Below are 27,373 nucleotides of genomic sequence, written 5' to 3'. Positions count from 1 at the left end.
TTGAAACGAGTCCGGAGTATGCAGTCTCCACCAATCCCAAAGATCCCTAGTTTCCACTTCCCCTAGGTTTCCAAGACCCCAAGAGATCCAGAAAGAGAGATCCCAAAAGATCCCGCCTAATGAGGCCTTTGTCTGTGGGCTGTTCTGCCTTTGGAGTCCCATGACTCACAGTCATTTTCACTTGCTGGGCGTTGGTTTTCCATATAGACTATGGCTTTAAAAAAGGGTATAAGTACATTTTTCAAATAGGATTGCTAATTTTTAATATTATATAAGGAAAGAAAATGTATTAATGCAAGTCTGATAGGATTTTCTGATATGAAATCTAGCTAGGGGATTTATTTTTCGACTCCATCTTTAAACATAGATCATATTAACTGCAAATTTAGGTTTCCTTATTTCTTAAATGACTATAAATGGTCGTTATACAATGTTTATATGGTTAAAAAGAGTATTTATTTCCCTGTGATTTAATTTTTTTTTGCGTGTTGCCTTTTCTCAATCGGATGTTGCATCTGCAATGACAACAGCAACAACCACTTGCAGTTGCAACAACGCTTGATAAGCGATTCTTATAAAAAAAGCGCCGCCGCTTACATGCACAAAAGCCATGCTCACAGATTGCATCCTCATCGGAGTCCTCATCCTCATCCTCATACCATACCCATCCCCAGCCTCACAGCCTCATCCCCAGCTTTCTTTTAATTGCAATTGCAATCGCAGATATTTACCATTCCACGCACATTCACAATCAACCCGAGCCGATGGGATGATGGGCCCACAGAAGATTGCCAATATAGCCTCACGCCATATCAAATGTCGAAATCGGAGAGTGAGAGAAGGAGTCTGGAGGAGGAGGGAGTCTCCCCACTTGGTTTCGGAGTATCTCATCTCATCGCAGTGCACGCCTTAGAATTATTGGCGCTAGACATGCAAATCCACAGAGGATTCAAAGAGATCCCAAGACATTGGCCCGTGGCTCCAACATTCTAACGAGTTTCGTAATCGCAAAATGTCTGGACGGCATAAATCATAATAGCTTTATTTATGCCGCGACAGTTGTTACAATTCTATCAGCAAGTCCAAAAAAAAAGAAAAAACGGAAAATAAAAAGACGAAATTCGATCAGAATAGTATTTATAAACAAATTGAGGCGTCCCCAATTTGCAGCCATGCCAAATGGTTTTCCTATTCCACTATTATTATTATTATTTGTAAATTGTTTCAGTTTCGGTTTTCAGTTCTTTATTTTTTTTTTTTTTTTGGGGGGGGCAATGGCTAAATGTCTAAACAATTGTCTGCTTCATTGGTTCAAGCAGCAGCTGTGTTTGCCTTTATTTTTGGAGCCCCAACCAAAGGAGACAAGAATGAGTTATGGTTTCAGGGGGCTAACCACATTGCATTACCTATAGGCGTCTCATTAGGGGCACTCGAGTTTACATGGCCAGGAAATTAACAGTGAAAACAGAGATCTACAGACTTGCAACACACCCATAGAAAAAGTGATTAATTATTAAAGGGAATTACACTATGATTTACAGTAGATATTAGATCAATGAGTGATCTGTTTAACATTAAAATACAAATTCTATCATAATAAATAGTACTATACTATATTACTATTATAGTATTATACTATGGTACTATGATTTTTAGTGGATATTAGATCAAAGAGTGATCTGTTTAACATTAAAATACCTTTTCTAACCAATTAAATGGTATTTATAATAAAGAACAATTAAAATTCAAGAAGTATGATCTGTGTTTAATATGTCATCTTAAATATATAATCATATAACTCCAGGTTTTCCAATACTTTTTGCTTTTCTTTCCATATTCCTTGCCTTTATTTATAGTCCCCCTTTCCTTTCAGTGTATTTGAAACACCTTGGTAGATTTGAGATTTCCAAAATCTCATTAAAAGAACCCAACATTTGTCGTTGTCAGACTAAGAAAATGTCTCATCCGAGTGGTAGAAGTATCCCCTGTTCATATTTGTGTTTGGCACCTCAATATAACGATCCAAAAGCCGCAGACAGAAATAAAAAGCCGCAAACATATATGTAGACAGACCAACAGACAGACAGACATCGGTGGCGACAAGCCCTCATCAACCCAAAAAGAGTCGTTTGCCCAAAAATAATTTAGAGAACAATTACGGGCTCTTCAAACAGATCTCGGATGCCCCGGAAAATGCAGCTAGCGGTACTTCATTGTGTCGATCATTAGTAAACAAAATACTTAACTCGGGTGCATTCACCTGTACTTTTTGGAGTGCACATGCAGAAAATCTATAGAACTTAATGAAGATTTTCTAGAGTAGTTAGAGCCAGAACCATATATTAGTACTCTCATTAAATGATCATTTTGCTTGGGAAAATCTACTTGCATTCAAAACAGTTTCACTTAAAACTTAAAAATACCACATAACTGGATATAATGCTTAATAAAACCTGAAATTTATTACATTTTCCACTTTTCAAGACACCAAAAACCGTCAAACTCTTTTCCCAGTGCACTGCCCCCACGCGTTGCATCTCTGTACATCTTTCTTTCTTTTTTTTGTTTGAACGCAATGGATATGGGTCAACGGGCAGATTAGCGCTTCATCGATTTCAATCGATCCGATCACCAATCACTCACTGATTGATTGCGGCCAATTATGGCCGGGCCTGCCAATGATTATATAATAAATTCACCAGAGAAACTTTGATCAGTGTTCAAAGCGCAGCGCAGCAAGTAAACAAATCTGTAACAAGTTATATATCCATATGTATGGGCTTTGGCTATGGGGAATCTCTGGAGTCAAATTCGAATTGGAATTACAATTTTTTTTTCATTTTGATTTTGATATTGATGGGAATTGAATGCTGCTCTGCGATATGTTGTTTATTTTGTTGTAAACATCCGGACGTGCAACAAATTGTTGCATATTGTGCAGGAAGCGTTGTGCAGCCAAGCTGCCCCGCCATAGGGCGTACATATTTTTTCAGTGATTTTTTTTTTTCGGGTGGGTTTTTAGTTGGCTTGTATTTTTTTTTTTTTGCTTTTCGGGGAAAACATTTTTTCTCCCCGTTTATTTATCAATGAAGTTGCCGGCAGTGCAGACGTCTTTCGATTTCGGTTTCGATTCCGCATCCCGTGGCAGCAGTTCATCGCATCGCGTTTAATTCATTTTTTAGTGCATTTAATTATTATGTGTGCGACGGCAAAATGTACACAATTTATTGCAAAAGGTGTGGCACTGGAGCTTTTAAAATATTATTACCATACGATTTGTTTTTTAAGAAACGGAATAAAAAAAAAGTACAACAAAATATTTATAATTTATGTGTCTGTTGTTTTCTTTGCAGGTAAATTATGCAAATACTTTTGAACAGTTTTCGCCTTTTGCGGTGCAGATCGCGTGCTTAGATACGTGCCCGGTTGTGAGTATATATATATATATCTATACAAATACTATATAGTAAGGCAGTGTGTAGTATACAAAATAGGAATCCAGTTGAACGTGCCAAAACGTTGACATTTATTGTGAGGCGTGGCTTGGTTCATTACGGTTATGCTAACCAGATCATTGCGGAGACAAGACTTAAAAAAAAAAATAATTATGTCACTTGGATAATAGAATACGTTGTCGAAAATTACTGACACTCGGTTAATGAGTAAAGCAATTAAAACCAAGGTTGTTTTGGTTACTTTAAGTGGGTTAAATGTGTCAGTTTTGAGGTATAGAGCTAAGAAATTATATTTCAAAATGTATAATAATAGTTAACTTAGAAAAGGCGTAGCCAGAAAAAAACAAAAATTACTTAAAGAAATATATAGTTAGCTTAAAAGATTTATTTGCTTAACATTTTAGTTAATACTACAATTAAACCTTTAAAAAAAATTGCTTAAAAAAATAATAGTCAAGGTAATAAACTTATAACCTCATATAGTTATTTTAAAAGATTTATTTGCTTGATATTTTAATTAAATTCACAACTAAACCTTTTAAAATAATTAAATAAATAAATAATAGTCAAGATAATAACCTTGACATTTTCTTTTTCACATAATAAAACATTTAAGTCCCTCAGAATATCCTTTTAAACTCAATTCTCATCAAATTTAATCTGCTTTTATTAAATGTTATTTTTCTACGTGGTCTTCCTATCCATTTACATTTTAAACAATGACACATAAGCTTTAAAAATCCAATCAGTAATCCCTTAAAAACCCTTTCCCAGCATATCTCCCATCCACACCTTATTTTTTGAAGCATTTAAATCACCTTTTCACCGGACACATTGCGCATACGCACCGTGTGGCAGCCCGCATAACCAAAAACTCAAAAACGTGCCGTGCCACATGCTGTTCGTGTTAAGCTCACTTTATTTAAAATTCACTTGACGTCGAAAGTCCTTGACACCTTTTTCTCTGCATTATTTTAATTACCAAATGCAGAAAATAAATGCGATAGCGTTAGCAAAACATACCAACGCCTCAAAACGGGCCAAAAAAAAAAAACATTCAGGCAATTTGTCATCCTGGCTGGCAGCTCTGAGGAGGATTGCAGTGCCTTTTGGCTTGGCTTTGTATTTGCTTAATATATTTATGCTATTTATGCATGTGCGCGCATGCTTAATTACGAATTCGCTAAAACTGTCACAATCGTGCAGGCAGCAGCATTTGTCAAATTGACAGCACTTGGCTGCCTCAGTGTTCCAACTGTACACGGAGAGAAATTTCGAGTATATATTGAGAGGAAAAGTTAAAGAAACTTATGGCACTCGATATAATATAGGAAATATAGTAAATTTTGAACGTTAAAATATCGAAAATTATCGCTTTTAAACTTTAAAGTATCGATTTAATCGATTATACCTGAAACTGTTGTTCTTCTTTTGTTTCAAATATATTCTTTTATATTTATTTCTCTAACTGCACAAAGATTGCGCACTTTTGCGCTTAATCTTGACACCAGTTCAGGAGCGGAGAGAAGGGTATCCAGCAACTCCGGGGACTCGGACACTTTTGACGCGCACGCGCAAAGCTTTCTTGACTCGCTGAGCGTTGCTTGAATAATGCCCGCTTGGCACGCACCTTAGAGTAAGAAAAAACGAAACTAAAAATACAGAAAAATAAAGAAAAAATATCTCAGAGATACACACACTCCCTCCTAACAAGAAGCGATCATATTTCATGTGTCAATAAACCAAGCCAAGCCCCACTCTTTTGCTTCGCCACTCTGTTTATTGTTACGCTCTGGGCTAAACTGTAATGATATTTTCATTAACTTGGCCTTTGCCAAAAAAATAAAAAAATAAAACTAAGACTCCGACCACGCAACAATTGAATATTTTTTGCGCATTTTTTCCAATTTGAAGTTCAATCGAAAACAGGTGAGGCGAGGCAAGGCGATCCATAAACTTTGCCGGTAATCTCAAAAATCATTGAGTGGCTATCGGAAAGCGTCAATAATGCCGCCAATTATTTGTTAGAGCAAACATTTTTTGCCAAGTCGAGTGTATTTGCACAAGGCGTCCTTGTCCTTGTCCCTGAAAAAAATATATATAAAACTGGAACTGAATTTGAGAAATCAAAATGCTGCCTGCCGGGCAAATTGCAAAACGTGTAAATGCCGTTGTTATTTAGATTTTTAAATTACAGCACATAAAACTTAATGCAATATATGTTGAGAGGTTAATTGTTTGATTTATAAATCAATGTTATAGCGTATGTAAAAAGGTTTCTATAAAAAATTAAGTGAATATTGTATTTAGCTATTTATTAAACTAAATCAGAGCTTTACTTTTAAAAGAAAACTAGTAAGAAATTGCCATAGACTCTCTCTTCAAACTTCTTTGCCTAAAATTTTCCCATCTTATTTGTTTAATTTTTTTGACAAACTTATTATGCACTCAGCGGGATATACAAATGGGCAACAAAGTTAATTTCAATAAAAAGCCTTCACTCCAGCCTGTCCTGTCTTGTCCCGTCCTGTCCTGTCCTGTCCTGTCCCGTCCTGTGTGGATTCTGGCCTTTGGCATTGCCTGTCAGCAAAGTCTGTCAGTCAGGCGAGTCGACTTGGCCAAGTGGGGTGTTTTTTTCTTTTTTTTTTGTTATTGTGGGAGCATCCAGGAGATAGAAGCCGCCCAAAAACGGCCAAGATGCAAACGCATTGGCCACGTTAACGTTTACGTTACCGTTGCCCATCGGCTGACTCATGACGCGACCACGGCCCGCTGTCATTTAAGCCATTTGCGTTGTCAGTCGTTAGCCATATACGACCGAATGCGAGTGCATACAAAAGGATTTGTATTTTGTCCGTCGTGGCCAAAGGCGCTTTGATTAATTGCCGACTTAGAGAGACACGAAGAAAAAAAAGGAAGGAAACCATAAAAAAAGGACCAAAAAGTGAGACTGTGACGTGTGTGGCGTTGGCGTGAATCACTTGAGCCAAAAGGTCAGGCCAACAAGGTTGAAGAAATGCAAACGGCCCAAAATTAATTGCCAACTTTGTCTCTGGGAAATGCGGAAATTAATTGGAAGACTGCTACCCGAAAAAAATAAATAAAACGACGGCAAACGACAAACTTTTGCGGCGCAACAAATTGGCAACAAATTCGATGCCACTACCAATAATAAATGGCCAACTGGGAAAACCTGGCAAACAAAAAAATTACCGAAAAAAGCGTTTGGCTTCTGCGCATTTTTGCGTGAAGAGAGCGGCAGCCCAAGAGACAAAGCGGAGAAAGAGAGTCATTACCACGCATTGCAGCCGAAAAAAAAACAAAAAAAAAGAAAAATATATATATATATATATATATATATAAAGACTGGCAATCGAGGGTTAAAAGGTTAATGGGCAACATTAATAGACAGCGTACGAGGCAATCGGGCTGACCGGCTGGCAAAAGGCTGCAGTTACAGCTTCCAATACACAGGGAAAAATTATAACAGAAAAGCCTTTTTTAACATAAAATTAAGAAAATATATACAAACTTTAAAATTAATAAGCCTGAAATATAATAATTGTAATAATGGAATCATAAAGTTAGCTCAAGTTAAGTAGGAAATAAAACAGTGTCTGAAAAAAACTAAAAAGAAAAGTCTTGAAGCCTTGTTTTGGTAACCTTCTTTTATAAAGAATGTAAACCTCACTTTATGGACATTTTACAGTCAGTAAATGAAGAAATTTTAAGTAAATTTCTTTAAAATTAAAATTTAAAAACATTTTTCTTTCAATTTTCCCCACTGCACTACCTCTATCTCCAGCTGGAAAAGCCATCGGCAGATCGCTAATGTCGCCTTGATTGCCTGGCCCTGGGTCCCAAAATAACAAAAAAACAAAACTTTCCTCCTGAGATCAAAACGAATGCGTATTTAAATCCATCGAATATGTTATTTTTTCCCGGCGACGAAAAGCGAAAAACTTTCCCACTCCCAGCCAAGACGATGGGTAAATGGCACTTATGAAAAGCCATCGACATAGACAATTGCAGCAATTTGTATGCACTCTGGCGATTGGCCGCTTGCATATGATTGACTTATTGATTGGGTCGAGTGATTGGTCGGCTGATTGATCGATTGCCCGATTGCTAAAGTGACGGACTGGCTGACATTAAGCCGCGTTCAGCCTCAATTAGCTAAGACGACAGTTTTGCCGGCGGGCTCTGATAGTTCATAGAACTCTGGACAACAACCCGTTACTTAGCTCCTATATATAGCTCGATATGGGTACTGAATGAATATATATATATATATATGCTAATAATAAGTACGCCAAATCGAGAGTCTAGACTTTATATATAAATAGCCCCATCGAACCGGCTTGAGACTACGTGCCACGCATGCGCATATAGATTTATTTATATATTTGTTTTTCTCTCTCTATATATGTATATTGGTAGGCAAGTTATTTACGATGTCAAATGCATTGAAATTGCATTGCAAATGTGCAAAAATGTTGTGTTTATTCACTGGCTCACTCGTTGCCATAAATCACGGGTTAAACATGCGAGAAAAATCGCCCCCAGAAGCTGTTCACTGTTTTTGTTTCTTTCATATTTCGTTGGCTTGTTTTTCCTTTGTTCGGAGCAACAAAAATAGCCTTCCTACTTAACATTTAATTTATGCGTAAGTCTGGATTTAGTAGCTTTTCAATATTAATTTCGTTTTGCCAAAGAGCACGGCATGAGCATGCCTCATAAATCACAATAACACAAATAAAGCATATATATCCCATAACGCATTCGGATTTATTACGCAGATGGGGAAAAATACAAGCAAAAAAAAAGGGCTGCTGTGGCATATTTTATAATTTATGTTTTCCAATGTCTTTTTTGGTGTTGTATTTTTATGATCGCATTTTTTTATAGGCCAAGATTACAGCAGAAGAAGAGGTACATTAGCAGGGCAGATAAGGTAGAGAGATCATGGGGCCAACTCAACTAATCCAATTGTCATAAAGGTATTTCCCTAGTTTTATAACTTTTAGCCGAAAGATAAAGTCTGCAAATATTAGTTTTTTGCTTATTTTAGTTAAGATATAATTTCAAGCTTTAGGCAAAGGGTTTAATTATAAAGTTTGTATATCTAAAAATACCCTATATTTACACCTGATCTTCATTCCCCCTCAATCCACTCACAATAGGCCGCATCCCACACTGTTTTTATGGCCCAAAAAAACGCTTTTGACAAATCGTTTGGTAGCCCAGCTGATGGCAGCTTCTCTTGTAATTTCCACAGATGAAATGTGATAGGGCTGAGTGAAAATTTAACTAGATACCTGGGGACGCTTTTCTTTGTTCAGCGGGGGGAGTGGGCTTAATTGTGTGACGTCCAACGTCAGCGACTCGGACAGCTGCTATCCTCCAAAACAAATCCTATTAGAGCTGCCCGAAAAGTGCCGCCGGCAGACCGGGCCAGCTTTGGCAAACACACAAATTTAATAAATAAAATAAAATGGAAAATAATCATAAATACAAAGAGCGCGCAGCTGTGCCACAAGCGTGTTGCTGCCACACAAACTCACGTAAGTGGCAAAGATCGCCGAATGCGACCCGGCGGCGGGCCCAGGCTCTTTGAGCCGGAGAAAAAATAATAATAAATAAATCCCCACAGAGTTTGCTTTTGAGCCTGGCCTGGCCTTTTGCGTGGGCGTGTGTAATTTGACATCTTCATGAAATAATTAAAATTATTTATTGTTAATTTATTTTCACTCTGCCGCAACACCAAATAGATAAAGTGGCAGATAAGCCCCGTGTGTGTGTGTGTTTGCGCATTAAACAATTGAAATTAATTTGTCAAACGTTTGACAGCGGCCACGCCCATCCCCACTCAAAATGTCCGGAAAGGCGGCAGTCCCCGAGATGCTTTTCCGTGGCAAGGAAAATGGGGGAAAAAAATAAAAGTGTGGTGAAAGGAATTTCCAAGGCAAAAAACTTTCACGGCGAAAAAGCTTTTAGCCGGGGCCACGGCAAAAGGTCAACCCCGTTGGCCAATAAGGTAGCAGTTAGTCGAGTTCGCAACCAGCCCATATGCAAATTCATTTTCCGCACTCGACACGGTAAGAAAATTTTTGGTTTTCTTAAGGACATTTCTAATTTATTGAGTTATGGAATTTTGTAATCAATAAAAAGGTGAAAATATTAGTTTGATTATAGCATTTTCTCGTTTTGTTTAACAAACAGTCTACACAAGAAACAGAATTAGGTACCTAATTTCTAGTTCGGAGCCAAATTATAAAAATTTACAATACAAAGACTTCTATAAAGAATATAAAAGTCTATAAATACAATAAATAAATCCTCTGTTGAGGTTTTACTCTTTATAAGATTTTAAGATATTCTAATTTTAGTCAGAAGCTTAAAAAATTGTGAAGGAGTCATTTCCGACCCTATAAATTATATATATATATTCTTGATCAGCATCAACAGCCGAATCGATCTAGATATTTCCGGAAGTAAAAAATTTTTAACCATTTTTTTTTTTCAAATTTTTATATTATATAATAAAAATTAAATTAAAATTAAATAAGTGAGCATAAAATTTACAAAAAAAATTGAAAATTTTTAAATTTTAATTTGAGATTGCAAATTTAATTACCTAATAAAAAATAGCTTGGGAAAGTTTTCAGAATTGAAATTAAAGCATTTTTGGCATAGTTTAAGATTTTAAAATATTGATAAGTCGAAAAAAACCCTCATATAAAAATATCTAAAAATATGAGTTCAAAAAATGTGAATATTTTTTAACGTAGCTATGATCGATTTCCGATTTGAAATTATAATCAATAGCAAACTGCAAAAGGTTATTTCCTTTTCTGCTTAATTCTTTATTTAATATAAGTTTTGTGTTTATGTTTATCTTAGATCGATGAAATCGCCCCGACGAAGTGAATTTTGTGTTATTAATAACCCTAGCTCCTTAAATTTAAATTATTGAATCTTCAACGATCTAGTATATATTTGTTTCTATTACGCTTAAATTGCTGCATTAGATCTTGACGTATGTATGGTTTCCTTTTGATTTGCAGATCTATTGGGTAGGAAAATAAACATGTTAAATCTGTTTTTAATTCTTAATTAATTAATTCTTTTCTGTCATAGCATAATTAATTAAATCCCCATTCTAAATTTTCCACTGTGCACTTTTCTGGCACAACAAATTAATCAGCCTTGTGAGTAGAGCTCTCAGAGCTTGTGGTGGGTGGGCGGCTAACAACCTCAATTGGAAGCTACTCGGGGATCTGGAATCTGAAATCTGAAATCCAAAATCTGTGAGAGATCTTTGAGATTTCGGCTACCTGCTGTCGAATGCCCTGCGGCAAAAAATATCGCGAATGCAATTAAATGCAGTTTGCAGCTCCGCACGGGCAGTTAATGATGCATCGACAGCCGGCTTTCTGCCGGCAAAACAGCAAAACAGAAAAGCAGGGGGGGAAAAAGCCTCAAAGTAAAAAAAAAGAAAAACAAAATAAATAAAAGAAAAAGAAACAGAAAAGCTGAAAACAGCAGCTCAACATTTTGGCGGTCACTTAGAAGTGGTGTGGCGGTGGCCGGTGCCCGTGGAAAGTGTTGCGCAAAAAAGCGGCTGGCAATTAAAACACGTTGTGGCTCCAACTTTGGCTTTGGCTTGGAGCTTGGATGTGGCTGTGAATGTGGCTATGACGCACAGATGGCGTCGCTGGCCAAGTCGGCTGTGATTGTGATGTGCGCAGCGAATTGGCTTTCAACGGAGGAGCTCCAGTCCAGTCCCGTCCAGTCCAGTCTTGGCCATTCATTCCATTCCACAGCGGCCACAGAGGCACAGGAATGAGGAAACGTTTTCGGTGAAAAGCTGAGACGCGTTGAGAAATGTGGTTAATTGATTTCTGTTTTCGAGTGTAATTAATTTATGGTTTCCTTTTCGATATTCACCAGCAGAATCACCACAAAGCTTATTGTTTAAATCGGAATAATAAGGCAGGTGCATCGCGGATTTACAAAGATCTTTTGTGATATGTCAGTGCAACATTGTGGAAAATTGCATTGTTTTATATTTAACTCTTTGATATGTGCTTAAGCTTGAAAAACTGCCAGGGATTAAGTGTAGTTGTGTGTTTAATTAAGTAAATACAGAAATACAAATATAAAACTGACTAAGAAAATAATGTTAAATAATAATTTCTTCAATTTATAATTGGTTCTAATGTATTTGTTGGGATAAAATCGAATGATTTTTCAACTTTTCTAAGCTTCTTTCTAGTTTAATAAACTATTCATTGTAAATATTACTTTTTACTCCAATTAACTCTTATATTTATACCTTCTTCGATTTATAATTGGTTCTAATGTACTTGATGTAATAATATCAAATGGTTTTTCAACTTTTCTAAGCTTCTTTCTAATTAAATAAATAAGTCATAGAGCTGTAGACATTTCTGGACCACTTTTTGAGTTGATAAAATTTTAAATATTAGTTTTTACTCCATTTAACTCATATTTATCCATTTCTATATATATTTGTAGAATCACCCTGCATGGCTATACGACAATGTCCAATGCTCGCGAGCTGGCATTGATCGAGAAATGGGCTGACATTGCCACGCCGGCGACGCCACATCGGCCGACATTGTCGCCAACATCGCCGCCAGCTTTACACAGATCGCTGGTGAAATTGTGCTGCTGTCCACAGCGAAGGCGTTACAACCTCAAGCAGCCGAAGAAGGTTAATACGCTGCATGCCAGAAATATATTCGTCGATGATAGCGAATTCACTTATATTGATGATGTGCCACGGCGGCGTCGAGATTGCAGCAGTGATTTTAGCCACGATCTTAGCCAAGATAAAGCGACATCGTCAGATACCGATACAACCAGAGATGTGGACGATGATGAGGCCAATGATATCGCCAAAGACGACGGAAATGTGGCGCTGATATTAATGAATCAACGAAATCTGAACGAACAATGGCGGCAGGACAACAAAGGCAGCATTAGCAACATTCAACTAGCAGCAGCAACTAAAAATTGCGCTGTCACAAAGAGCCCGCCAAGTGGCAATGAACAGCAACAGCAGCAGCAGCAGCAACAGCAGCAGCAACGACAACCAACCCAAAGACTTAGCTTGCAACAGCAGCAACACCAACAGCAACACCAGCAACAGCAACAGCAAGAGCAACATAGCAATAAGGAAAATACACTAGACAACCAGCAACTGCGCTGTAATTATTGTAAATTACCCGACACCATCGCCGCCGAGCCCCAAACGAATAGCAATAGCAACTCGAAAATTGATTCACCCAAGTTGTTGGAGAATAAAATGACAATTACGACAGCAACTGAGACCGAAACAGCAACGGCAACTGGCGAGTGTGGGCTGCCAGCAACAGCAACAACAGCAGCAGCAGCAGCAACAACAACAGAAGAGTTTGTGGGTGCTGCCACAGAAGTGTTGTGCAGCGATAAAGCAACATTGACAGCAGCAGCAACATCTGAAGTTGCAACTAAGCCCCGCATTGCAGCGCGTCCCACCACGCCCAGCCGCCTTAAGACTGTGATCAAAACGACAATGGTGAAGCGAAGTCCTAGCCATGACTCAACGGCAACACATGTGTTGCTGCCGAACAGCTGCAACAAACAGCAACAGCAGCACAGCAACAGCAGCAGCAACATTGCATCTCATGACGAGCCCAGACGCTCGGTTAGGGAGCGCATCGCCGCCTTTGCGGCAGGAAATGGTAAGTTTACTTAATCAGCTTTGGCTTTAGCTATGACTTTGTCAGTGTCGCCACATTATTGTGGGAACTATTGGACTTTGGGTTAGGCACCAGAGTCACACACTCATCGAGGCTAGCTAATAGCAGCAGTTATTGTTATTAATTGATCAGAGCAAGGGTTCTGTTTTTGGTGGGGGGAAAATATAAAAGGAAGTGCAACATGATGGGATTATACCATAAATAATTTATGTTGCCATTTCCGAGTGCAATCACACTTAAGCTTAACCAAAATATGTTATGGATATTTCCCCTTAATATGTAGTTAATTATATTTAAGTCATTAAGACTCCAAAATATAATATACAAAAATGATAAAGACATATGCAAAGCTTGTAAGAAAACGAATTAATTAAAACAAAATTCATTCTGAAAGTAATCCCAGTGCCTCATCCTAAACCAAGGTCATTGTGAATCAAAAAGCCAGCTCAGTTCCTTGTCATTTCCTGTTATTATATCGTGGAATATCGTGACAAATACCGAGTATTTAGCCGATGCCACCGATAAGACATAAATGCCACACAAAATTAAATTACATTTATTTTTCTCAGAATAAATCTCAAGCATGTGAATCATTTTTGCTCTGACTGAAAATTACTTACAAATTCACTGAAATCAATTAAAGGCAATTTGTGGCATAATTAAAATACTTATAAAGGAAATACAAAAACATACAAAAATAATAAATAAATTATTGACATAAACAGGAAATTTATAGAAAATCCAGCCAGCTGCTAAGGGCGTGTCTTTCTGACTTTTTTCTATACATATATATATTTTTCACTTTATTTTTTACCGACTGCAGTTTTGTGTGTGTTTCTTTTCTGTAATGAATTATGCATGACATGAAGCCTTTGGTTTCCGTTAACATGGCACACTCACAAATATAGGCACACACCATTGGCATAAGACTCGAATCTATTACAAATCAATTAAATGCCGCAAATGCTTAATAAAAACTCACTTAAACTTCCCAACTCTACTTCATTTTGTGCTTAATAATAAAGTAAAAAATGTTTATTATTAAAGCGTCTGCATAGGTCTGGTCGGGCAATTGGGAAAGTCGTTAAGTTGGGTGCAGCTCAGAAGGAAAAAAAACGCATTTTGAAAAGAAAAACACTCCCCGGTCAGCTTTTTGTCACCAGTTGTAAAGTGCACTCCATTTGACTCGAACCACGCCCAATATACCCCTGCAGTTTTGCACAAAAAAAAAATCAGGTAAAGTTTATAAAAATAAAGGAGAAAAAAACAGCAACAAAATCGACAAAGGCGCAACAGGAAACACGTACAACACACACGCGGCAATCGACGTCATGAGTGCGTATTATATCATTTTGATAGGCAAATGAGGCTTGAAAGCCGCCAGAGTTGGAGTCATTCCCAGAGACACAAGCCCCAGAGGCAGCCCTGCCCTAAGCTGGCTATCTTCGGAGAAAATAAGCCAAGAAAGAGGACTATTTAAGTACCCTTTTCCAAGAGATGCTCTAAAGAGTTGATAGATCTCTTTTAGAGCTTAGAAAAGTTATTGTAAAACATATTTCAAGTAAAGAAAACTATTTAGTAAACTCACCCTTCATCACTGCATTCACTGCTTCACAAAATACCTGAAACAAAGTAGAAAACTCAATTTTAAAATTAATATATATTAAATTAAAAGACAAACTTAAAGTCTAGTCAATAAAACTCTTTGGCAAGTGTATAGGGTAGCAGACTTAAGTTGGGCGGCGTCTGAGGGCGCCTGTGATCTGTGCTGATCGGCATGACGAAGACGAAGACGTTGTCCTGAACCGACACACGTCAGCTCAGGAAGGGATTCCTTGGAGCTCCATGGGTTTTCCTGGGTTCTCTCGCTAATCGCATGTCCAAGTGTCCATTTTTGCCCCAGCTGACAGCTTCTGGCGAGCGGTGAGATGAGCTCACTTGTGCTTATTTCATTTTATTTATTTATTTACTCATTCCGCGCCTGCACAGTCTCCCAGTTGAGATGAAATGCATTGAGGTAGGTCTCCAGCCAGCAGGGGTTGGGTACAGAAGATAACTGCAAGCTGCAGGCAAATATTGACCAGACACAGAAAACACACTTATGTACTTTTAAGCATTGTCTTCAATTAGGCACAGTGACACCTCCCCCTGGGCAAAACCGGCAATTGGCAATTAATCACGTTGCAGTGACCTCAGTCAGCGAATCAATCAGCAAGGCACACACACCACACACACTCACCCATCACAATGAATAAACGGACGGACAGTGGCCATTTAGCGGACACACCCAGCAAACAATTTTATTTCGAGTTCAAGTAAATAAGCAAATAAGCTAAATACAGCGTACAAAATGTTTTGTTTTCTGCGCTTCTTTTGTTTCGCCTTTGCAGAGCCCGAAAAAAAGAGTATAGAAATTTATGACCAACCATCAAATAGAACAATAGACTATGTACATATCCCCTTTTTAACCCGTTAATTAGGCATACAAACAAAAGCTAAAATAAGAATTACTATATAGCAAAGTGGATAGTAAATTGCGACATTCCATTGGCATTTCAACCGACAGCATATGTCATCAAATGTGGTCATCGAGTGGGTTAGATTAAATATTAAATGTTTATGAATGAAGCAAGAGTTTGTACTTTTTGAGCTGTATATTTTAGATTACAAAACTGAAATAAAAAAATAAAAAATAAAAGGAACGCTAAAGTTTATATACCTTTGAAGTTTGAAATTGAATTAAAGGATCGTATGTAAATAGTTAGCTGTCTTTGAACCGATATTTATCGATACCAATTTTTCAACAAATCAATTTTTAAAAATCCCATAACTAAGCCAAAAATGTATTAATTTTCATTCGGAAAGGTTTCCTATGTTAGTTTTTGACAGGTTAATAAATCTGCATACTCAATTCAAAATTTAATCCAATTTAAATTTTGGTCATTTTTGACAATTTTAAAGATGTAAAAAACGATGTAAATTTTTGAACAGAATTTCGAAAAATTTGTTTCCTTCCGGACATGTCTAGATCGATTCGGCTACTTCTGCTGATCAAGAATATATATGATATATAGGGTCGGAAATGACTCCTTCATGGTATTACAAGCTTCTGACTAAAATTATAATACCCAGGAAAAGTATAAAAATTTGTTGCTACGGATGTTTCAATACTAAATTCCTCTTTATTATTATTTTTATTATTTCAAATATGCTACCATATGTTAAATAATGATATCAATATTTGGTATAATTGGTAAACAATAACCTGCCGTGAGAAATTTTCTAATAATACATTCGTGTTTAGAGTTAAAAAGTTACAAAAAAAGTTACTAAAGTTTTACAAGAAATATAGACTACAATTTGTCTTATTTTCTAGACACAAATTTGTGCATACGTAGATTAAATAAAATATCAAAGCACATTTCTCAGTATTTTTCTACGATTTTTCTCCTTAAAAAGTCTAATCCTCACACACATGTGTCACCAAGAAAAAAAAACTTTGGATTTTGGTGGCTGGAAAATCGCAATCGAAATTGGGGGAAGACCTCCCATGAACTTTCGACGCGTCTCCCACACGGCGGTTAAATAAAATATCGCGTCCCTATGGCCAAAAGTACCGTTAGCATTGCACAATTGAAATGCAGTTAAGAAAAAATAAAATGAAAAATAAAAAATAAAGAAGAAAAGTGCAGCCGAGTGTGGGCCTGGCTTTTTCTTATTTCTTATTTCTTATATTTTTTTGTATATTATTTTTTAGGCCTGACTCTGTCTGGCCTGGCGGCCTGCCAATCGGTCCAAAACGATCAATTGGCAGAGAGACCCCCATAAAATGTTGCCAACTGTCTCTCCGGTCTGTCTTTTTGGCCTTTCTGTCCAATATTCGGTCGCTGTCGTCTGACTGACTCTCGGTTTGCAGAGCTGATTTACGAGCTCGCCACGGGCCGTTGTGTAACGCATGCGATTCAGAATTTTTAAATGCCAAGCTCTGACCAGCAGCAGAAGCCAAGTGCATTGGAAGAAATTAAATTTTAAATGGAAAATTATATAAAAATAAATCTAGGAAAAAAGATTCTAGATCTTAAATATATTTTTAAGCTAGTTTGAAGGCTCAGAAAATAATTTTTTAAAACAAGAGGTTCCTAAACTCACAGAAAGTGGTTCTGTCATTGTTTCCTCTTCGTTCTTTGAATAAATAATTGAAATTATAGATTAAATTACATTGTCAATTATTATTTTTTACAGTGTATAGTAAAGAGTCTGTTGAGAGACCCCTTGCTGTTGTTTTTTTTTTTCGGTATTGGGCTGTCGCCAAGTCTCGACGGTGGCGGCGACATTTTAATCAAAAAACTCAATCGAACGCACGCATGCGCAATAAAAACAAAAATAAAATCAAACCTATAAAATCAACAGGCACAAGAGTCAGTCTTTAACCGTTTCACTTACAGGCTGGAAAAAATAAAAATAAAATAAATACGAATAAATAGATAGAGATATAGAGACATATGCCGGCCGGTTTGAAGGCGTTCGGAGTTGTTCTTCCGTTTGACAAAGTTCATCTAACCTTAGCCCCTATGCGAATTTCAATTCGATTTGCTGGGAATTTATTGACATTCATGTGGGTTAAAGCTTGAGATTTGATATTTTTGGTTAAAGATAATCTTGGCAGAGAGAAGAGGAAATGGGGAAATTAAGATAATTTATTAAAGATATGATGCTTTAACAATAACAAGAAATAAAGACAAGACCTTTACAGTTTATAATTGAATTAAAGCATCGAGTATCAATCATAATTAAACTTAAAATTTATCGATATTTATATATGATATTTTTTTGGACAAATTAAACTTTAATTTTTATTTCCTACGTTAGTTTTTTTTTTAGGTTAATTAGGTTAAAATTTAAAGTAAAATAGTCAGGATTAATTAAGTTTTTCTGTCTCTTTTTATTCACAAAATGGCCAGAAAAAAAGTAAACAAAGGCTGTGCTTTACTCCGCTTCAAATGATTAAATGAACAGTTAAAAGAGTGGGTCATATTCACAATGTGGATTATATTTATAAAGTTGATCTCCCGCTCTTAAGTTCTACTTTACAGAAAAAAAAAACAAACATGAATTCAGATTCAAGAGAGGGGAGAAATGAGCTTGCAAAGACAAACAAAGACAAAGATTAGAGAAAGATAATAGAGCAAGCAATAGTTTTGTTTCACTCACCCATTGACATTAGTTGTTGCTGCCAAACAATCCTAACGGTGAATTAGTGGGAAACATACAACAAAAACCCTTCCTTATTGAAGGAATATATCCCACTTTAAAACATTGTCTAAAATTAAGCACTGATCTTGGCTAACACTTTCTTAACTAATACTTTTCACTTCACTTTAATTTAACTAAAACTTTTGAAACCTGCCTTTGCTTTTGCCTCGCAAGTTTTTCACCTTTTTTATTCACCGATCTGCTTTGTGGGAAGAACTGATTTGTAATGATTAGCGAGGGAAGTTGCGGTGGAGGTCACTCTGAGAGAATGAGAGAAGGAGGAGGAAATGCAAACATGATGTCCACTTCCAAAAAGCTTTAAGTTTCGACCCAAAGCTGGAAATACGATCCAATATGCTTTTACTATAACTCATACATCATAATTTGTCTAAGTACAAAATAAATATTAAATATATATGAAATAGGTTTAAATTTAAATTAAAAAACAATAAAATTACAATTCTGATCTATTAATTTTTTGATCTCCATTACATTTTCCCATATCCAAATATCAAAGCTATATCCATGTCTTTAACAAAAGTGACACATTTTCGACTTTAACCGGGAAAATAAATGTTTATAGGCTCGGCTCCCCCAATTCCATAATAGAACCCAAACTGAAGATAAATAATGTGGAAACATTCGGGGAATGGCCAAAGTGTGGTGTGAGCAATAAATTCGAATATGTAAATAATTGCTGGCAATTTTTGGCGCGCCACTGCGAAATTAATTAAAACATTCGCTTGTGCAGGCCATATGTGTGTTGGCAAATAACAAAAAAAAAAGGAGTTAAGTCCACAAGCACAGGCATATTGCAAAATTTATGACAATTTAAATGGCACACATTTGGTGGACAATTTAAAGCGATTATCGCAGAAATTTTCGCACATTTGGACTCAAGCAGTCAGCTGGCTTTGGTTTTTATTTGCTTTTCTTGTAAAAAAATGATTGGGAAATTGTTTTGGGGTGCGCCGCAAGTTGGTAAGAAAATAAGACCAGATTAGTCAGATACTTTTCCAGGGAGGAAACGCCATAGACTTTATGTATTTTAATGATTTATATAGAAACAAGAAATGAAGTTAACTTCAGCACGCCGAAGTCTATATACCCTTGCAGATAGAACTTCTATGACTAGGAATCCCTACAATATAAATTATATATATATGTATTTATGATTGAAAACAATGAAGTAACGCCTGTTTTCATTTCATTCACCCAAACATATTATATTTGCAGTTCACAGATTTGCATTTTTCCTCTACATCAAACGATCGTTTGTATGGCACAGTCGTCCGATTTTCATGAAATTATACACAAAATTTAAGACTAATATTAAATGGCTATACCTCAAACTTGATGAAAATCTGTTGAAAACTGAAAATGTTATAATTTTTTTTGTAAAAATTTTCCGGTCATTCCAATGGCAGCTATATGATATAGTCTGGCTAGATCGACTCGGCTGTTGATCCTGATCAAGAATATATATACTTTATATAGTCGGAGGTGCCTCCTTCACTGCGTTGCAAACTTCTGACTGAAATTATAATACCCTGCAAGGGTATAAAAAAAAAAAAAAAAAAAAAAAACAAACAAGGAAAAAAAAAATCTAAATAGGCTTATATTAGGAAGCTAAAAATCCTTATTTTTTGAGCAAGCATTGCTTGAAATATGTTAACTTTCTGTTATTTAAAAGCATACCAATTCTTAAAAATTTCCTTTCCAATTATAGATCAACTTATTTTAATATATATTTTATATTGAGCAGTTTCGATCATCACCATTGTTGTGTTCTTTGTTTAGTAACTTGTGCTGAATAAACTATTTTCGGGAGTTAAGTATTCTTTACTATAAACAAATAAATGACACCATATCCCCGCTCGTCATGATCATCACGGCTCTTAAAGAGAGCTTGGAAGACATTTCGAGATCAATAATAAGCAAGTCTGCACGGCCAAGGGTGTAGTAATTAAACAATAATTTATTATAAACCATATTTTTATGTATCTTGACTTTTGTGGGCCATGTTTTGGTTTCAATTATCAAGAGATATTTCATTAACGTCTTACCTTAATTAAGAAAACTATAATTTTTATGGTTGCCACATCCACTTGAACAAAGTCTACCAACCACCAAGCACTAGATTAGTAATTTATATAAAAAAACACACAAAAAGAAGAAGAAGAAAACTAAACTTCCTCTAGTTAGGGCCTTGCTTAAGTATAAGACTTGAGAATCGCAGAGGAGAGCGCTCTATGTACCAAATAGTTAAACAAAGACTATCTTTCAGTCGAAAGCTTGAAACTTAGTGAAGGAGTTATTTCCGATCCTATTATTCATATATATTCTTGATCAGCATCAACAGCCGACTTGATCTAGCCATGGTTGCCACATCCACTTGATCAAAGTCTATCAACCACCAATCACTAAATTAGTAATTTATATAAAAAACACACAAAAAGAAGAAGAAGAAAACTAAACTTCCTCTAGCTAGGGCCTTGCTTAAGTATAAGACTTGAGAATCGCAGAGGAGAGCGCTCTATGTACCAAATAGTTAAACAAAGACTATCTTTCAGTCGAAAGCTTGAAACTTAGTGAAGGAGTTATTTCCGATCCTATTATTCATATATATTCTTGATCAGCATCAACAGCCGACTTGATCTAGCCATGGATGCCACATCCACTTGATCAAAGTCTATCTACCACCAAGCACTAAATTAGTAATTTACATAAAAGAAGAAGAAGAAAACTAAACTTCCTCTAGCAAGAGCCTTGCTTAAGTGTAAGACTTGAGAATCGCAGAGGAGAGCGCTCTATGCACCAAATAGTTAAACAAAGACTATCTTTCAGTCGAAAGCTTGAAACTTAGTGAAGGAGTCATTTCCGATCCTATTATTCATATATATTCTTGATCAGCATCAACAGCCGAATCGATCTAGCCAGGTCCGGCATAAATTTAATTTTTTTTTTCAAAATTTTTGAAAACTTTAAATTTTTATAAAGGGTATCGTTAAAACGGTAAAAAATTGACGAAAATTTTAATTTTTTTTAATTTTAAATTGAGTATGCAGATTTGCTACCCTAATAAAAACGGAAATTAATGCATTTTTGGCTTAGTTATGATATAAGCTTTTACTGGGAACTTGTAGATTTTAGAGTCGTAAAATTCATTATTTTAAGTTAATGTTTCGTAAATATCCATTAATATATACTTTCCTATATACTTATATTATTTATACTTATATTATATATACTTTCCTTAGTTTAGGCCTTCGTTAACAAATTTTATATGTAGGAAAGATTTCTAATGCTTTCTATATATAAAAATCACTTCTATATTTTTCGAAAAATAGCTTATTTCATTTTTTGATTTTTCTATATCTCTAACTTGTCTATTATTTATTTTCCCCAACTCTTACAGAGCCACAGCAGTCGGTGCGTCCTCATGACAAAGTCAAGAAGTTAACTAAAATGCAGTGCAATGGCAATACAAATCAAAACAACATGACAGGCGATGTGAAGAGTGCAATTAGCTGTGGCAGCAACAGCAGCAGCAGCAACAGCAGCAGCAGCAACAGCAGCAACGCACAGCAGCAACATCAAACGCTTATCAACGGCAAGGCGACTGTGCCGCCAGCAACAGGAGGAGTTGCTGTTGCAGCAACATCCGCGGCACCAGCAACAACAACAACAACAACATGCGGCACGTCAGCAATCCACGACGCCACTGACGCGACGCGCTACAAATCGGGATTAAGTGATGCGGCGGCCAGCGGAGACGTTGATGGCCGGCCGACTACACCAGCCGCCGCTCCGAGCGTTTTTAGCACCGGTTGTGCAACGATGCCGCGAACTCGCCAATACGGAAGCATTGCAACTGCAACAGGAGCAACATCGGTTGCATCCACGGAAGCAAATGCAGCCAACACCATGACAGCTGATAAGAAATTCTTGGGACAGACGTCCGCTGTTCCTTATCATCATCTTCATCATCCGCATCATCATCATAAGCTGCAATTTGTCGATAAGGCCGACTCCGAACTAGCCGCCTTGGACAATCTGGATTTGGCTCATAGCCTAGACCTGTTGGATGTCGATGGTGAGGATCCATATGGAGCCCTGCAGGACTATTTGGAACGTGTCAAGGTGAGTCCATGGGAAACAAAACACTCTTCCGTTCCCTTTAAATGGGAGGGAAGAAGAATTGAGCTATGCTCTACTTGTTGTCTCAGTTTGTTAAATGACATTATTAAATTTCTGGCATTTTCATATGTTAATAACCAGCAATTGCTGTGTTTTCACAGAAACACACAATAAACTGTGAGAAAAAATTAATTAAAATTAGCCAGGAAATAATATTTGCCACTATTTGCCACTTTAAATCGCAAAAGACTAATTTTACTTCAAATAATAAGTTCTTTCGAGACTTCAGTTTACCACAAATGATTTTTCAAGTATTATTTTTATATGCTCTGGTATTTTTCTAACTTTCCTATACTTTTTGCACCTTTTCTCTTTGTGTAATTTTACTCAACTGCGGACCTGGGACCCAGCCTAGTGGCAAGTCTTTCAATGAAACCCCGTTTCCCCTACTGTCAACACGGTGTGATTTTGCAAATGATTATTTTGCGTGACAGAAAAATGTGTTAAGGCAAACAACAACACACACCACAAGCACACCCATACACACACTCACACCCCTCTCTCGTCTAGTTCAGCTGTAATATGTAACGCATACGCAGTGTTGCACGCCCGACTTTTCCGTTTTTCTTTTGCCGCTTTGGCTGTCGTTAGAGTTGTCAGCATAGTCGCAGTCGCAGTCGCAGTCATCGTCAGCGGTCGTGTACATAAAATTTTATGTTTCTGTACCGGAAAGCGCAATATTACACATACACATCAACGATGACGGCAACGTCAATGGCCGGCAGCTTTAGTTTTCTGTATTTTCATCGACTTTTTTCCTTCGCTCTTTGTCTTCTTTTTTGTTTTTTTATAACTGTTTCGCATGAATTTTTCTTCATAGCCGGATAATATTTGAGTTTTTTTTTATGATTATTATTTTGTTTATTTGTTGCTCAAGGCGGAAGCCATGCACGCACGCGCTTTTAGCCTGGCCTATGCGTTTATGGTTCTTTCAGCGGTCAGTGGTCGGCTAAGCTCCATTAAACATTAAACATTAAACTCTGCAGGCTGAAAGTTGGGGGGAAAAACACACACATATTTTCCACTTTCATAAGGAATTTTGTATCTACCTATCTATTTTTATGTTAATTGGGGCACTAAAAACTGCAAAAATGTAAGTTTTTGCTCTTTACATAAAGTTTATTAAGTCTATTTATGGATTTTCTTTTGTATCGATTGAGTCTGTTAGAAAATCACTTTGGGATTTTATGGTCTTGTTGATCATGCAAAATTTAAAGCAAAAAAAGGAGTTTCTCCATATTTTTTTATGTCATTCAGTTTTTTGCCATTAAGGTTACAAAGATAACTACTACTAAATGCGTTTAATAGTTGACTAGCTTTCTCTGCACTTAAAGAAAAATCCAACACAGAACACTTAATATGATTACTAATTTATTAAAAAATTTAGGAAATAAAAGGTACTTGAGCTCCCTTTTTAATTTTTTCCAATTTAAACTCAAACTAAACTATCTTTCTTTCATAAAATCTTTAATTTTATTCCATTTTTTTTCTGTGTACCCAGATATTTCCGCTGCATTTGCCAAGCTCTAGATAAAAAATAAACTTCATAACTAAGGTGTTTTTTGCATCGCTTTTTCTGCCAGAAAGTAAAGCACCCACAAATCGCGGGCAAATCGCTGGCGATTTAACTGCGTTTCTTAACGCTCCAAAATCAGAGCAAGGCGTTTTTATCGCCGCTGATCAACTGGGATGGCTTTATGGCCATATAAATGTGGCACGCCATGTGCCATGTGCTGCATATGCCTTGTGCTGCATTTTATAATCAGTGTCATCACCTCAACACCCATAGACGCCCCTTTTTTTTCTCTTTCGTCGAGAGAGCCTCAACTAAACCTAGTTTGGCTTAGTTTCTATGGCAATGGCGTGGGCTGTCAGCTTATGGCCTTACACCGCGGTTATTAACGCCTTTTTACATATTTCTCCCTCCTCTCCCCGCTCTTCTTTCCCAGTAAAAAATATATATACAACTAATTTTTTGGCTAAATTGAAATTATTAGCCGGCAACTGTGCCTAATGATGACAAAACGTGTCACAGCTCTCGGCCCACGCAGCTTTCTTTGGGCGAGGATTGAGGAGGGTTGGTGGCAAGAGAGGTTGCCTGCTGCCATTGTGCACATTTATTATGACAAATAGTGCAGCGCTTTTTTTGCCGGTTGGAAATTGCCGTTACTCGCTAAGACGGCTAAGACGCTTGTCGCTTAGCCTTAGGCTTAATTTGCCTACACAGGTCCAAAAAAATAGGGTCGTCAAAGGGTGAACAAGTTGGGTTAATTTTGATGATTTGCCATGAAAAGTGGGTTAAAAGTATTGTAGGGGAAATGATTAAGAAATAAATAAGAAATATATATAAATATTGAAGAATGTTTAATAATAATATATACTCAAAGAGAAGATAATGTGAAAAACGAGGGATAAATATCGAATGTCACTCTAAATAACATATTGCAAATTTTGTAAAATGTTATGTATTCCATTTTCAACTTTCGTATAATATTGCTTTAAATTTTCTAATATCTATTTTAAGAAAGAATATCAGAGAAAGTTCTCCCACTTATTTGTAGATTTTATTTGTTCAATATATAAAACAAAATATCGATTTATCGCTTAATATGGCAGCGGTAAAATATCGATAAACTTTCGATATATCCCTCAATACGTTTATCTTTCATCCTTATTGAAACCATGGTTTTTTTTTTAATAGATATTAATGAAAGGAAGCTCCTCTTATGCAAGAAATATTATAAATATTTTAAATTAATAATATGATAAGGAATGAAACCTAAAGACACCTGGAATAGACTTAATACAATTAAAACCTAATCAGGAATGGCTTTCCCTATTTATTTATTGTACATTTCTTTTCTAGTGTAGGTTATGAAATGCGTTAGTGGAGGCGGTAATCACCGCCTGACCCATTTTAAGCGAATTCATGACAGGCGCAACTCGTTTTTCAGCGACGCGCTTCCTGCATCAATTAGCGCTGGCTTTTGCACAGATTTTCCATAATTTTACATGGACAAGCTTTAGTTAAGGCTATGCCCGGCTGGGGCAGAGTTTTTCCCGTTTAAGCAGCCATTAATTGGCGCTCGTCAACATCGGTACCAACGACACAACGATTGTGCGGTGGCTAAGCAGTAGGCTTAATGCATCAATCAAGCTTTCAGCGTCAAAACGTGTATAAATATTGCTTTTTTCTCCTCTTATTTTGCTTGAAATCTGATAAATCACAGGCGACGCGACTGGGTTTGCGTGTGTTCTCAAACGATTTTAATTATAGATATGAAAGAAAAAATATAAGCTGGGAAATTGAGACGTAAGACTGCGCCCAGGGATTGTTTCTTTTTCGGGGGCTTTAGTTTTTCGTCGAACTTTGTTGGTGGTTCGATGAACCCAGAGCAAAAAATAAAGGTATCTGCTTCAGCCAATTATGCGAATGCTGTTAATGAATGTGGGCGACGACTCGCCTTTGGGTTTATCTATATGGCTTTATGCAATGGCTCTGTCACTCGCCGAATGCGAATGCGACTGCGCAGCAGCAGGAGCAGCTGCCTAGAGAAAGTTGTCTTTGCCCAATTTGCAAATGACGTTTTTTTGTCAACGTCAAGCGGGGCAAACGGGCCAAAACACAAAACAAAAAAACAAATGGCAATAAAAGGCAGCGCCTGACTGCACGTTACTATTTTCGTCAACCGGGAGTCGATCCTCAACAAAAACAAAGAAATCCTCAAGCACCGCAAGAAAAAATCAAGCAAGCATGGTTTTATAAATCCAATAAATATTTCTTAAAGATATTAAAAACTAAGCAGAAAGTTATAATAGATCACCAACAAGAACGGAAAATAACGTCGGGAAGTTAATATATATATCGGAAATCGATTAATATTTATCGATATTTTGATATGACAAATTTTGTTGGCAAAATCAAAGTTTAAAAATCCCATATCTAAGCCAAAAATGCATTAATTTTATTAAAGAAAGCATTCCTATCCTAGTTTTTATCAGGATAATAAATTTGCATACTCAATTTAATATTTAAAAAACTTAAAATTATTGCTATTTTTTTTGACCGTTTTAGGGATGTAAAATCCTTAAAAATTTGTAAAAAATTTTTATTGTTTTTTTTTTGTGCCGAAATTAGCTAGTTCGATTCATTTTTTGATGCTGATCAAGAATATATATGATATATAGGGTCGGAAATGACTCCTTCCAAAATGATCGTTAAGTTTATCGCAAATAATTTGCTACAAATATCGATATTATTACTCTATATCGATATGGTCCGCTCACGAAAACTTCTTCGTTTTCTTAGACTTATGATAATTGTATTTAATAAATTTATTTAAAGAAAAAGAAACGGGATCCCCAAGCATTATAAGCCAGAAGCGAGGTTTTCCACCCACAAACTGATGACTATCTCAGGCTTCTTAAGAAAAACTGTATAAGCTAAATATAAGCCAAAATAATACTTTTTAAACCGAAATCAATCATTTTTCCTACTGTAAAACCAGACTCAGAAATCGAACGGTCACAGTGGGAGAAGTTTTGATACAAAAGTGAAGCCTTTTCGAATGCAAGGAAAAAGGGGGAGTGAGTTTAGACTTCTACAATTTCACCGGCAGCAATCATAATTGCAGACAGCAATTAAGCCGCTGTCACTGGCTGCCAGCTACTCATGCTGATCGCGTTACAAATGCA

General features: G+C 36.5%; 1 protein-coding gene and 1 long non-coding RNA gene across 5 annotated transcripts in view; one reads left to right on the top strand and one right to left on the bottom strand.

Moving 5' to 3' along the window:
* LOC147642663 (uncharacterized) overlaps positions 1 to 27,373 on the bottom strand; it is a 147,474-nt gene that overhangs the window by 77,353 nt on the left and 42,748 nt on the right. The window contains exon 2 of the long non-coding RNA XR_015273208.1: positions 14,814 to 14,847. This is a non-coding gene — a long non-coding RNA (uncharacterized LOC147642663). The remainder of the gene's footprint in view (positions 1 to 14,813; positions 14,848 to 27,373) is intronic.
* The window catches only part of cv-c (RhoGTPase activating protein), a 116,716-nt gene that overhangs the window by 50,798 nt on the left and 38,545 nt on the right, over positions 1 to 27,373 (top strand). For 2 of the 4 annotated variants that reach the window (XM_086839799.1, XM_020942888.2), the window contains 3 exons: positions 3,354 to 3,428; positions 11,997 to 13,207; positions 21,897 to 22,621. In XM_086839799.1, coding sequence (XP_086695925.1) covers positions 12,022 to 13,207; positions 21,897 to 22,621 — 1,911 coding nt within the window. In that variant the 5' untranslated portion in view covers positions 3,354 to 3,428; positions 11,997 to 12,021. The remainder of the gene's footprint in view (positions 1 to 3,353; positions 3,429 to 11,996; positions 13,208 to 21,896; positions 22,622 to 27,373) is intronic. The other 2 variants (XM_020942887.2, XM_086839800.1) reach the window with 1 other exon arrangement.

Source organism: Drosophila serrata, unplaced genomic scaffold (assembly GCF_035046125.1).
Source record: "Drosophila serrata isolate PLE 108 unplaced genomic scaffold, ASM3504612v1 contig_376, whole genome shotgun sequence".
Classification (NCBI taxonomy): Eukaryota; Metazoa; Arthropoda; class Insecta; order Diptera; family Drosophilidae; genus Drosophila; species Drosophila serrata.
Note: the sequence above shows the minus strand (reverse complement) of the source record. Positions and strands in the feature narration are given on the sequence as shown.